This window comes from Acanthisitta chloris, unplaced genomic scaffold (assembly GCF_000695815.1).
Source record: "Acanthisitta chloris isolate BGI_N310 unplaced genomic scaffold, ASM69581v1 Scaffold45875, whole genome shotgun sequence".
Lineage (NCBI taxonomy): Eukaryota > Metazoa > Chordata > Aves > Passeriformes > Acanthisittidae > Acanthisitta > Acanthisitta chloris.
Window position 1 is genome coordinate 1983 of NW_008675098.1, and position 14865 is coordinate 16847.

The 14865-nt window shown below is 36.2% G+C and overlaps 1 protein-coding gene across 1 annotated transcript; it reads right to left on the reverse strand.

Annotated features, from left to right (window-relative positions):
* Positions 1 to 241: 241 nt before the first annotated feature.
* On the reverse strand, positions 242 to 7673 carry LOC103803026 (fragile X mental retardation protein 1 homolog; the record flags this gene model as incomplete). Its single annotated transcript, XM_009075559.1, has 8 exons — positions 242 to 352; positions 465 to 635; positions 4022 to 4138; positions 4227 to 4320; positions 5304 to 5452; positions 5740 to 5811; positions 6785 to 6878; positions 7589 to 7673. Coding segments are annotated over 8 exons (893 nt in total), but the record flags the coding sequence as incomplete, so codon positions are not given.
* Positions 7674 to 14865: the final 7192 nt, after the last annotated feature.

Sequence of the window (14865 nt, forward strand, 5' to 3'; positions counted from 1 at the left end):
ACCATTTCAGATGTAAAAGGACAGGAAAAAAAGGACAAATGCAAGTCAAAGAAAGGATCCAAAAATATACTAGGAAAATGAGACTGCAGATTCACCTCTTGTATAGCTGGAGTAATCTCTGGACACCTTTTGGGGGAAGTAATTAATTCTTTGGCTCAATCCAGAAACTATTCTACCTTGTATTTAAGCATCACACATTGCTTGCAGTTTAATGCAGTTCTCAGAAGGCATTTTTCCTTACTGTCACAGAGTTAGCCTCCAGAATTGACATACCTACTAAATTTCTTGGGACTTGTATGACATCTTCAGCAAATTCAAGGTAGCTTCTTGCCTTTTTCACTGCGTCTTGATCCTAAAACAGACGGATATATGTGAGGAACAGTATTAGCTTTCCTAATGTTTTTGTTTGTTTCTTTCTTTGTTTAATTTGGGTATTTTCTGAAAGGCTAAAGATGGGAACTTACCTCTCCATAAATATGGAATGTGCAAGTATCTTCATCAAGATCAATGGCAGTCACTCCAGGGACTTTTCTGGCCTGCTGAATATTAGCACCATGAGTGCCAATGGCCAAACCCATGAGGTCTTCACGTACAACAAACTGTTCATGGAATCGGGATGCAAGTTGCCTAGAACTCTGAAGGAAAACATAATGTTAGCTTGCTTTGATTTTTAGTGCACTGGAGAGAGAAAGCAACATAAATTGTGCGCCTCTTTTTATCAGCCTGCTTTTTATTTTAATCAATCCTTTTGATACACTTATTTTCACTTTGAAAACACTGAAGAGTCTTCTTCAGAAGTCTTTTAACTATTAACATAAGGCTAGCCTCGAGCTGTGTTGACACCTCTGTATTTTGAATTACCCTTTAACAGCTACAGTCATCAAGTGTTACTAGGTAAGACAGCATTCATGCGAGGCAGTAAAATAGCTGTGTAGATTATTAATGCAAACCTTATGAACTCTTGAGACAGAAAACTGCACCCATTTCAACAGGTGGGGGGAAACAGCACTAACTCAATCACTGACAACAAATATATAGAAAACAACTGTGGGTATTTACTGCACTTAAAAAAATAAAGAATCTGTGCCTGTGCATGACAACACAAAAGTTAAGGTATAACTGCAATACATTGCTCAAATTCAGAGAAAAAATTATGCTCAGAATTTAACTCAGAATCACACCTCTACCACAACAGAAGGGGCAGTCTGAGAACTGACAAGTTCATAACAGAAGGAGAGGAACAATAACTTAATGCATTGAGGGAAGATAGAGAATTCCAACTGTGATAATCTATTAAGGAAAGTGTTTTGTAAAGAAGAAAAAAGATAAAGCCAAGATATATAATCCTATACATGTTTCTGCATCCCCATCAAATCTGTAACTACTGTGAAGACATATACACACACACACTTTAAATTAGCAGTTTAACCTCAGCGAGATGAGACTCTACAGAGGCTGAGAAAACACCAAGAAAATGCCCACAGCAAGCCCTGTTCTGTCCCAGCTAAACTGCTCCTGCTTTCTGACCTGCTCCTGCTTATGGTTGTTGGTAAATATCCTGTGCTAAATGGCTGTCACAAAGAACTGGCTAGAGCAGATAGCAGTGTAAGTGTCCAAGTGTCTCGAAGTACTTCATATACTAGAGAGCTCCATCAAGCACTTTAACTAGATTACAGACAACCTGGAAAGCAAAACTTATTTTATATGCTCCCAGATCTACATTCTAACAGATAATCCAAATGCTGATTTACTAGTTGACATCTGTTATACATATCCAAATGAGAGCAGAAAACAGGATGACCAAGACAACGATCAGTTGTTATCACAACTATCTAAAATACGTAGAGAAGATGAGCTCCGTCATCACTGGGGACCTTGGCTATGACAGACTGTAGATTTATTGCTTGTACTGAAATATCATTGGCTTTTCTGTAAATTATGCATTACAAGTTGTGTTTTATTTAAGCACAGTAAATTTTGTGTTCTACTTCCCTCTAATACATTAATAAGAAACAACTAAGCAAATAATGTATTAATACCTACACAGAGGCCATGACTGAATTCCATTTAGATACAATAAAATACAAACTAGAATGCAAAACATTTGTAAATTCAGGCTTTTTAGTATGTGGAAAAAAACCCCAACTCATATAACTAAGCTACACCCACTGGGAAGGAATGCAAACAAAAAATAATCAGTTATTTTACTGGGAACTCTAAAGTAACATTGGAGAAGTAGAGCCATTTAAGTCAAGAAGCTAATATGCAGGAAAGAAGGTACAAGAAATAGAAAAGGAAAAAATCCAACAGAACAAAAGAAGCTGATCTAATGATAATGGCTCAAAAATCAGGAATGGCAAAACTGTTAGAAGAAAGAAAGTGGCAGACTTTTAAAGTTCAGTGAGTATGAGACATAGAAAAAATGTATTTGATGGAAATAGTGAACTAATACTAACACAGTAAATGCCCAAATGTTCACTAATTTTTCTGCAGATGGACATGTGCAGTCTGTTTCTTGGTGTCTCAATGCAAATAATGTGTATGATTTCTTAGTATCTGAAGCTTTTCAGGTTTGGATGAAATTGATTTTATATCTATTATAAGTACAAGAAACACAAATGCCAAAATGAAGAATACCAGCCAACTTTTGTCACGCAAACTTTAACTGCATACATTTGTCTCACACCTTCATTTAAGTACTGCTTAAGTAAAAACTAAAGTCCAGTAATAGTTTTCTAGTACAAATCACATCAAGTTTGAGACTTTCAGAGCAGCAAAAAGGTTCAGCATTACAGTGACAGCAAGAATCCAAGATTAGTTTGGGAAAGGAATCGATGACAACAGTTGTTGGTGCATGCATTTGTGGGGGCATGTAAAGAGAATTAGCTCTAAAGAGGCTGTTGTTCTTCCCACCTCCAAAATAATACTTTGCACTTCAAGAGGTAAACTGCCCACACAATTGTCAGTTCTGGAGGAAGATAAAGATTACTGAAGAGCTACAGTGTGGTGCTCAACAAGGAACACCGGGGAGTAAAAACTGGTCCTTTCCTGGTCCTCAGAAAAACAAAGACCCAAACAAACTTGGATTACTGCTCCGAAACACAGAAATCAAGAGACTAAAAACAGAACAACACAAGTGGGATCTTCTTGTAACAGTGAGTAGACTCACTGGATACAAGAGACCTGAACTACTACGTGACATCCCACTTCAAGCTAAATCCATAGAGGTGCAGCCCTTGGGATGGGGGGAATGAAACCTGGCTCTGCAGCAACACCCATGCAAAACTGAGTTTGAGTGGTACCTCTGGTTCTTGACAGGGAATCTGAGAAGTTTTCAGAAATGCTGCTAGTTTTTCTAATTTGTAGATAGGAGAAAAACCATGAAGAAATGTTAATTCTGATGTATAAAGAACCCCTTATTTCCTAGCCTACTCTTTCTCTTTTCTTTTACCCATGGACAAGTATGACTCAAGCTTCTTGCCAGTCAACACCCACTCTCCAGTCACAGGAATATCAGAAGCTGTATCTGCTGTAAGATTATTTCCTAACATTTTATCTGTAGACAAACCTATCCCTTCGTACATTCTACCAACATCAGTCTCACCCCTTCCATCTCATTTTCACTCTGTTATTTTGCTAGATCCAGTTCTAGTCCACCTCAGTATCAGACATACTCACTATCACCTCTTTTCAAAGCTATCAAATATGTGGCACTATTTGTGAAACAACGGCTAATTATTTTATGCTTCAAACTATGAAAGAAATCTCTGTGTGTGTCTATATATTTGTATTTAATCCCACAGAAAATCCTGCTGATAAAAATGAGTCTTCACAGTAACAGGCCCTGTAACTGTAAGCTTCTTTGTTGGGCAACACCTCTATCTACTTTTCCTTAACACCTGGAATATTATCAGTAGAAAAATACTTTCAACCCAATGCAAGTCCTACCAGCTAAGAAATGCACAAGAGGATTTATTTATTATCTGTTTTACTCCAATTACTTCAGGGAAAACAAACATACCTCCAGCTGTTTGCTAGCTTCTTCATTTCTCAGTATCAGGGATAACTTGGTACGAAGACTTCGAAAGTGCATATCAATCAGCATATTCGCCCTCTTTGTTGTTACATCGTTGATTGACTAAATTATTAATAAAGAAAACAGTGGTTTACACATGAATTTTAGAAACAAAACACTGCCAATAGTACAGTACGACATCTGTACTTACCAAAATAATAAGCTGGTGGTTTTCAGAATCATATGTTACAGAAAAAGCTCCAACTGCCTTTTTGAAGTCCTTATGTGCAGATTCTTTGGCACACCTAGGAATAAAATATGCTACAAGTTAAAGATAATAACCATAGCATTCACATTTAACAGCCAAAAAGATTTAATTCCTTAATACAAAGAATCCAAATAAAGATCTCCAAGTTGTACCTTTTAATGTGTTACTTTATTCTCTTATCATTTATTTTACTCATTTTTCTTTGTTTTCACATGAGGAAGAATAGAAGTATTTCAGAAATTTTCTGTATGTACATCTATGACATGACAAGTTACAACTACACTAAAAAGTTATAATTACTCAGTCAGCATGTCCAGAATTTCAAACACATCATGAACCAGTAAAATGTGTGATTTCACTGTAACCACTGTAGCATTCTAATGACCTTATGCTCATCTCATGCTGTACTTGAACTCTCCAGGCTCCTGTCTACTCACTGCTCAGTGAACTTGTGTATTATAACGTTAACTTCAGGTTAGAAAAAAAATTTCTGAATTTATAGTTTATTTCACACTGAGGCAATAACATGCACCTCAAAAAAAAAAGTAGAAAGCAATCTGAAGGGAAACAAGACAAGTATCAATTTGACTTTTAGAGCTTTATCTAAATGACATGTCCATGTTCTAGAAGAAATCTAGCTGGTTTAGTATCATAATCTGGGAGGTTTGGTTATTCCATAACTGTTCCCAGAGCCATCACTGACAATAGAAGCTGACAAAGAATGGATTCAGATTAATCTGTGCACATCACTGAACAGTTGTAAGGAGAAAAACCTTCATCTACACTGTACACAAATTTTAAAACCTTGAAGAAAGTATTTCCTCCTCCAAGACACTTGCAATTTAATAATAATATTTTCTATTTCTGAAGTATGACCATGACAATATTTGTATTTTCTACATTCTAATATGAAAATTTTCAAAGTTAATTTAGAGCAGTGAAAAGCATTTTTACTCCCGTTTGTCTCAGGCTTAAGAAATTACATTCTGAAACAAGTTATAAAGAAATACTTGTACTTACATTTGCCTTAAATCTTCAGGAACTGCCAGTTTGATTTTATGAAAAGTATCTTTTGTTGCAGGTTTATTGGGGTTCACAGATCTCAAACGCTCAATTGTGACAATTTCGTTGTATGTAGCGTCACAGGCTGCATATTCTATTACGTAGAACTGATATAAAAATAATAAAATCATCCAAGCCACATATTTTATTACAAGAGTGAGCATAACACACTACTAAGGAAAAGGTACTTTAGTTAACTGTACAAGTGAAATTTGACTTTTCAGGCTGAGGTTAATGGTAATTGCAACTGTCCTAATCAATTTCCTAATCAGAAACTCTTCAAAAATGAAGAGAGACTAGTTAAGACCACAATGTACAAATATTTTTAGAAAAAAGAAAACTAAAGTATAAATAAATATAAAATGTATATATACGTATATATGCATATTCCTACCTCACCCTTTATCATTCTCACTTTAGCCAACCACCAACAGCAGGGTTCTTTTTCATTTGCCCTGGAATAAACCTGAAGAAAATACATACATTACACTCTTAAAAGACATCACAAAAGCTGACACTAACATAATCAGGAACAAAAATCTACAGGAACAAAATCCAGCAAAATATATTACTACATGGAGTCTCTAATCTAAGCACTACTTAGCAAGCATGTAACAGCTGAAATATCTATTGCAAATACAGGTAAGAGATAAAATTATGTATTGCACAGATAAATAATATTGTACCCAATCTCCTGGCATTAGTTGCTTCAGTCTAGCATACAGTCAGAGGAGAGATAATTCATACTTACATCTGTAAATATTTAATCAACAGTATTTCTAATTGTGTGTAGGGCTGATGAGGTCCTATCAGTGGGTGAGAGGACACATCCACACTTTAGCACATACATGATATCAGCCACATCCACACTAAAGTAGTTTTGCAGTATCTTTCAAATCAAAATGAACTTCATAGCATGCAAGCAAAATGCAAATCTTGAATGTTCTCTTTCTTTAAATTAATTACAAACTTGAATTTTATAAAACCAGTTTTAGGAATGTGCTGCTTTAAAGCCAATCTCTATGTACATGTAAGTACTTACATATACACATGTATTGCTGTATTTTATATACACACACTACCTCATTCGGCTTGAAGCTTTAGGAATACAGACATTCACTTACAGCTGAAGAACTACAGTTCAGCATCTATTTTTAAATTAGTTCAGTTCTGCTAAAGAACTGATCTGTAATCAATGCAACACTGATCATGTTTGTAACTCAGCATGGAGGGCATGGTACCTGGAATTCCAAAACAGCTGTATGGTTTACAACTGTCAAAATCTCTTTTTGATGATGTGCCTGACATTGTTTTGTGTAGGACTTGGAACCAAAAAAGAGATGACTGCATATACCATGGAAGCAAACCCTCCAGTGGCTTGGCTGACACTTTTCACCCCAAGTTCTCTCAGTTCCCCAAACAAATGCAGCAATACACACCTCTACTTCATCACTTTCATTTATGTCTTTATTGTAGCCTGCAGGTGGTGGGAACCTCACATCATGGAATGGTATTTGTCTCTCTGGCTGCCAGCTACAAATAAAAATACAGTCAATAGCCTAAACATTTTCACCTTCTTTGTAGAAATCAGAAACATTTTCAATCCATTAATTTTACATTTTTAAATTCTGTGGAGCTTTTGTGCATATATGTATTAGAGGAAATGTGATTCAATGTATATATAATAAGAAAGAACATTTCATAACACATTTTGACACTTCCTTCAAAACAAGTCTGTTTCTCTTTTTCCTTGGGTTCTACTACACATTATGATAAACTTGATTAGGATTCAGTCTGAATACAGTTTTAATTTTCAGTTTCTTTAACGGAGACTGGATAAATTTGATTTCTAGCTTAGAAAACTGTTATTCATCACTTATCTATAGAACAAATTTTATAATAATGTAATCTGCTAAAACTAAAATAAGACATTCACATGAGAGAGACAGTCGTGATACAACTGTTGACTTACTCAAACATGGGCTGTCATCATGTGAATTCAGTAACAACATGCTTATCTTCCCAGGAAAACACAAGTCACTATAGTTTCGAACTTAGACAGTTTTAAGCAATTAAAGGCATTTATATAGAAATGTCACCACATAGTATGTTTTTGAATTAAGTCTGAAATCTACTAACAGCAAGTTAAAATGTTACTCTACACTATTAAGTCATATTTAGGTTAATCAAATGCAAGGTTGCTACTCTATCGTTTACAGATATAACATCAGCAGTACACTTACTTGTTTTCAAATGAAACTGTTATAGAGTCTTCATGCACATCCTTTACAAATGCCTGTGCAGGAAACAAGGTATAATTCTGGTAAGCTTACGGACATTTGAAAAAATAATTTTAAGCCTGTACAATGCTTTTCTTTCACAAATATTGATGAAACTCATGATATATGTGTGCTGTCAAGTCAGCCTCTTGAATTTTGCAGTAGACTTACATAAAACACATACTGAAAGCTGATAACCTCTTCATTGGGTTCCTGACTACTGGTGTACTGATAGACAGAATGCTCAAGATATGAAGACATTCTTCCTACTTTTTACAAGTAACAGGAGAGGTTACTAAGAAATGAGTAGATCATAACGAAGAGTTTCATAATGAAAGTTTAAAATGTTTGATTTCATAATCACATTTTATGCACTGATGTGTAGAAATTAAACATCAGTACTCCTTATAAAAAAATCCCATAAAACCTTTACGTTCTGTCTCCTCTCTCTTTCACCTCAAAGTACATTTGAGTACTGCACTACCAAAACTCATCCACATCCACTGCAGCAGTTTTCCATATATTTACCTCATCACACTTGGCTTCCACAGAGCACAGACTTTAGGTAAGTGCCCTGCAGCCTTCCTTCCCTTCTCCTGGGGGATGGATAGCAGTTATCCTGTCTCCCACACCACCACAAAGCAGAGGACAGAACCACAATTCAGCACCGAGCGGCTCCTCCTGCCTTATGCACTCAATTGACTGATGTTTGTTTGATCAGTTTTCAGCTTTAAGCCCCAAACATTCCCCCCACTCCCTATCTGCAGAACAGCAAGATCAATACTCAAAGAAATTTGGGATTTACCAATGAAAATATTTGTATTAGCCTGAAATGATGGAGGTCACAGGTCAACCAAGGATGAAAATTTTGTGGGTGTTTTTCTTCATTTTTTAAAGCATCTGTGAGCTTCTGAAACAAACTGGTGAAGTGCCAAGTATCCCACTAAGATTAGTCTGTCCATATATAGTATAACCTCGCAAGCCCATGAGCAAGAATGAGTACAAAAGTTGGTTCTACCAATGGAGATCCATCTTAGCAGATTGAAAAATTCTCAATAAATTGAAAATAATTTACCAGCAACTACTGCTTCTGTAGAAGAATTAATGAAGTGTGGAACATTTTATATCCTTGCACTTTCTAATTTCCAAGCCAAGAACAGCTCTTATCTCTTACAAGAAGGTAAGAATTTCTTTATCATATGGAACCTAAATGGTTTAAAAAAATTATTCTGATATTTTTGCTTTAGAAAGTATTCCAAAATATTTCCTGAGTTGCAGCACTATCTCAGTATCAAAGAGGAGCAACACCTAAGTTGTTTATATCTAATAGAGAGTTCCATGAACAGGTTATACTCAAATTAAGCAGTACATGCACACGAGTGTCACCACTCGGAGACAATCAGCACAAGGAAGAAATGCCATGTAGTTGTTATTGGTAAACAACTAATGCCACCATGAATAGAAGTCAAAGCAAAGCCAAACTGACAAGAGCAAAAAATCATTTTACACCTTGCCCACCTCTCAATACTGTAAGAACAAGACTTGATTATTACCAGCAACCAACAGAGATTTAAAAGCATCTCTAAAAGTAATAATTATGTATTTCAAAATTCCAAGCTGTTCTTTCAAAGGAGATTACAAGCATGGCTGATATTTTTCAATGACTTGATAAAAAGATTTAAGAGCACATCTCAGGATCATGTTGACAATAGTACAGAAATGCTATTTACATAAAGAGGCAATTCCCAGTCGATCACTACAGATACTGAACATTCATCTAATGTTTTATATTACTATGTGTTCTGTAAGAAAATTCTAAAACTGGATATGCATTTGAACAATACAATGGTAGTCCTGACTCATTTCACAACATTACACACATCACCTTCAAAGGCTTCACCCACATTTCTTCCCATGTTTGTCACATGCAGCTTAAAAGCACCTGCTCTTACAGATGCAGCTGAAATGGTGCCTTTAACACCTGAAAAATACTACAATCACTCCCAAGCATTTGGTATGACTCCTGCATGCTACAGACCGGGAAAGGAGAGGCCTTAGTATTATTAGTAATACTCGAGTAAGCACAAGCAGAGATTATTTTATAAAGCAAATTCAACAGAAATGATACCAGGAACACTTAATAGCCTTGAGAGAAATAGGTAAAAGTAACACAAGACCATACCCTGAAAAAGAATTTGTTGATACTTAAATTTTCTCATATTCAGAAAACGTAAAAAAAACAAAACCACCTTTCCTGGTACGAAAGACACTTTGGGAGAAGTCATCACCTCCATGGTGATGAAAACAGCAAAAGGTGCTCTCAGTAGCACTCAGAAAAAAATTACAGGAAATAACAGAAAAACACACAAGCACAGCAGCAAAGAGCAGGACTCATTCAGAACTGAGAGCTCCTAACACCCAAGTCATCTTGAACAGAATTCTAGGGACTACAGCAATATACCTAACATGAGGTAATAAGGCTAAAACCTATCATTAATAAAGAAACCAGGTGGTGCCATGTATAAACCTAAGTGAAACTGAAGACTAGCACAGACCTTTAAACAGTCTAGAAATCATGTTATCTGGAAAAAGTAAAACTTGGGACACTTGGCTGAAAGAGGAACAAGCTACGCTCTCCTGTTTAATCTCTTCTTAAACAGTTCTTCCACACTGCTTTGGTCATAACCCAGAAACCTGAAGGAACCTGAACCAGGAACAGAATGCTGACTGTTGACTGTACACAGTTAGCATCAAGACAGACATTGCCAGTAAAAACTACAAATCTGACAATTTCTTTAGCTTGTATCAAGTTCAGAAGAATCAACCACAGAAAGATAGAATACCTGGTTTTCACTCCAGCCCGGCCAAAACAGTTGATGTCATATCACGGTGGTTTGTCTTTTAATTTAGAGTCTTGCAAAATTACGGAACTTTATGGCAATAAATTTTTAATTAATTCCAAAGTGAACAATGCCTTGCCAAATATCTAATTTCAAACATGCAATAAATGCAACACTTCTCCATACCTCCATGGGATATTTATGCTGAAAACCAACCAGACAAAATATATTAATTACTATTAATACAGTAATTAGTATTTGGTTGTCTAATTCCCTCTACCCTTAGAAAGGTGGGTTTCCTTGTTTTTCAGTTTCTTGTGGCACAGAAAAATGTCAGATATACCTATTTCCTCAGGTTTTCATTGTCTGTATCAGCATTATGTCAATTTTCTTCCAATATAAATATTTAAACAGATCTGTAGCACATAAAATGTATGAGGATTCTCCATCACCATATATTTGTACACTTCTACGTACAAATAGAAATGTTCTGAAACATTTCTAAGTTTTCATTAAAAAAGATGAATACTTAAACAATAATGCCTTTGGAAAACCAAACCCAAAACCTCACTATAACTGTTTGGTTCCCTTTATTCTCTGATGCAGGTACAATTATATACAATGCTAAAAAGAAACGAGACCTTTAACACCATAAGCCAAATTCATATTGGACAAGTCAGGCCCAGGTACCAGTAAAGGCAGAGAAGAGGCACTGATCTCACACAAAGTATCACAAAGGGCACAATAATCATTCATCAGTAAATAAATAAAGAGCTTAAGCTAGGCATGGAAATTCAAACATAAAGGTATATACGTGTCAGTTTGAAATGCACCCCATGAGGTGACAGAACACTGGCTATAATGAATTTGGACACACAGATGAAAAGCTTTAAAACCTTTGTGAAACTAGATGGAAGTAAAATGAGAGAACGGTGAACGGAGGACGGTGAACGACCGCAGCAGCTGAGATACCACTATCAGTAACAGCAGAAATACCAAGTAAGAGTACACAAAATATAACCACAACCAGTAAAAAAGGTTTGCTTTTACTTCCATGAACAGAAGCACATTTTACAATGGCAGGGGCTGATTCTTATTTAATGTGGAAAAAAAAACCCCAACAAATGTGATAAGTTTTCTATACCAAATTTGACTTTCAGTCACATAAACGATTTCATTTCTCTCCATGCTTGACAGAATGAAGCAAAAAAGTTTACAACATGGCATTTCTCAAACACACGAGCATTCGCATTCTAAGAAGGGTTATATGCTGAAGATATGGTCTAACTTTCACAAATTAATTGTTAAAGTAAGAATTATTGGAAACACCAGCATATTTGTTATTTTTGTGCTAAATGGAATGACAGACACTTCAAAGGAACAAATAAAGGCTCCAGCTGCCATGAAATTTTGCTGCTTTTTTAAAGTCTGCTCACATCATCAAATGTGAGCATTGTCAACCATTTTAATAAAGGAGGATAATTAACTGTAAGGAGGGAAAGTAGGGAAAATATGCTTTTTTAACATAAAGAAGCTATGCTGATACAAACGTGCATCTACTGTTAGCATAACAGTTCTGTAACAGTTCATACCTGTTGGAAGGAGAATGTCAAAAGGGAACTCGGTGGATAACCAAATCTGAGCAAGGCTGGGCATACGAGGGAACAGAACAGGGAAAGAAGAAGAGTCACAGGAATGGTCACTGGATGAGGGAAAAGGGTACAGGCTGTTGTCCTCAGAGGGACTGAGCAGACTCATGAACATAAAGAGACTGGAGCTATTTGGCTGAGGGTATGTCTGTATGGAACAGTGAAAGAACAGAAAAAATGGATACAGAATGCCACAGGAGGCCAAAATAGTGAGACCTGGAGTAATAAAGTAGTAAGAAAGATGAATGATTTTATCAATTGTAGCTTCAATGAAGTTATAAAACCAAGCAAACAGCAGCAAAGCGCTGAAACCACTGGGATAGAAAGTGGAAGATTTCACAAGGTTATAGAGCAAGAAATGGCAAAAATTGGGTTACAGACAACATATAGATGTTAACAACAAACACCATTCCAAAACTGTCTGCCTCAAACAGGATATTTTTCATCTTTAGCAGAAAACACAAGAGAGAATCACTCCTAGATTGGAGAAGAAAAATCAATCCCATGTTGGAAAGGCATCCAGCATGTCCCTTTTTAGAGGGAAGTATCTAAAGCTAATCCCAGAAAGATTAGACAAAGGCTGTCTATTAGTCCTCTGTGAAGGAGATAAGAACTTCAAAACCCAATTTACTACTACTATACAAGAACAGACACGAAAAGATATGCCCTAATAGTGCACATCTACAAGACTGAGCTACTTGGCTGTGAGCTGCATAAAAGCTAGTTCCCCCTACTTGGATTCACAGTCCTGGTGGCTTGTTGGACCAGACTTCATAAAATAAGGGAATCTAAGATTTTCTTTCCAAGGGTTCTGGGCCCAGCAACATACCAAGTCATGACTAAGCATCTCTACGTACTAGATTGTCAATTATCCCTGAATCATGGCCATTGACTGCACTGCCCTTTCCACAGAAAAATTCATCTTAGGCAAGGAGAAAAAAAATCATGATAGTACAAAGCAATCAAAACACTGCTTTATTTAATTCCATTCGGAAAGAACTAGTCTCCACTACAGCAGTCACACCAACACACACTGTACTCTGTGAAATGTAGTGCACCTGACCAGTATGAAACTTTAATTCAGACCTCACAGTTCAGTATGAATGTACCCTCCAACCATCTCCTGTGTTTGTGTGGAACAGGATCCCTCCAGATGTATCTCAGAAAAGACTGGTTTATTACTCTTAGTAGGACTTAGGTGAAATTTGGGCACCAGTTTTGCACCATCAGGATCAAGATGCTCTTGAGTGCACTTGAATATGCTCAGGAACTTCTATTTATTAGGTCCTCAAAGAGACCTACAAGGAGGATATGAAAACCTGAAGATGCAATTAGGTGCCTACTTAGTCCCTCCATGACTCCAGCAGGCCCATATTCCTCCCCTCCATGTCTTAATAGCAAGAAAGAGGTATATTTTCCCAAAACATTTACATACTCTGATTAAGATATTCAGAATGATTCAAAGCCAAAGAAATCTTCCTAAGTTATCAGCCAACCATGAGATTGAATAAAAAACCTGGTTTGGTTTTGACTTGTTTGAAGTGTTACTGCTGTAAAACATTTCTTAGGAGGCTGCTTAAAGAAAAATTTTAAATTAAGAAAAATAAAAACATCTTGCAATTAAATTCACACTTGACATCATCACACACTTCTTGTTACCCTGGGTCAACACTGGGTTTTTACAACCAAATTCCCCATCTGGAAGATGGGCATAAAACTCACAAGTAAATATTTAGATAAATTACTTTATAAGAGTGATACTCAGACCTTAGGATGAAAGAAAAAAAACATACCTAGAATTCAAGTAACTCAGTCTAGAGGAAAATTGCTGGTTTACAATTAAGGTTATTGCACGAGGGTTTTAAAAAAACCCAACAAAACCAAAACCCCAAAAACTCCTAAGTTGTTGAACAAGTTGTTTCATGTATTTAAAGCATGATGCTTCACCTAGAGAGGTAATACAGGTGAAGACTGATAAATCTGTGTGCATCATTTAATCTTTAACCAGGATGATTTGGTTAACAGAAGACAAAAATATCCCTATATTTAAATTTCTACAAGGTAAAGGGCAAACAATGTGGAACTTGGAGGCAATGTCTGTGTTATAACTTGGATACACTAAATCATGGATAAGCTTCCATGATCATCTGCTCAAATGAAACTTTCACCTACCCAACAACCAGACCAGTGGTGTGCTCTGGACAAAAGGGTACAGAGCCCTACGATGTCAAAACTGAATGCAAACCATAGGTTACAGAAGCTTTCCATTTTCCCAGGCTGCTTTGACAGTATTTGCCACTAAAGAATGCACCATGTAACTTTTACCATCATCTATTTCACATCACAGTGTAAAGTCTCCCATATAACTTGACAAAAAGCTCATTAAAAGTTCTCCTGTGAAACATATTTATTTCTTCTGCTTCTTTCTGAGTGAATACTGTACCTTTAAAAATGCACAACTGATTTTAAAAAGTGCTAAATGATTTAATTCCAGGAAGCAATATACAGATCTAGAACTTTGGCTCCAACACTGGGAACTCAGTGGATGCTTATTTATCATATTCACTGACTTGCACCATACACACTTTTACAATAAAAATTGTTTTCAGAATAAGATAGTTTCACATGTATTCTAAAAATAAGCTTTTAAGAGGCCTTTTTTCCTCAGAGGCACTGGGAGGTGCTGGAGCTGTATCGTTTGGATATCTCCCTGCCTGACCATGGGAACATCCGAGGGTGAAATTCTACCTGT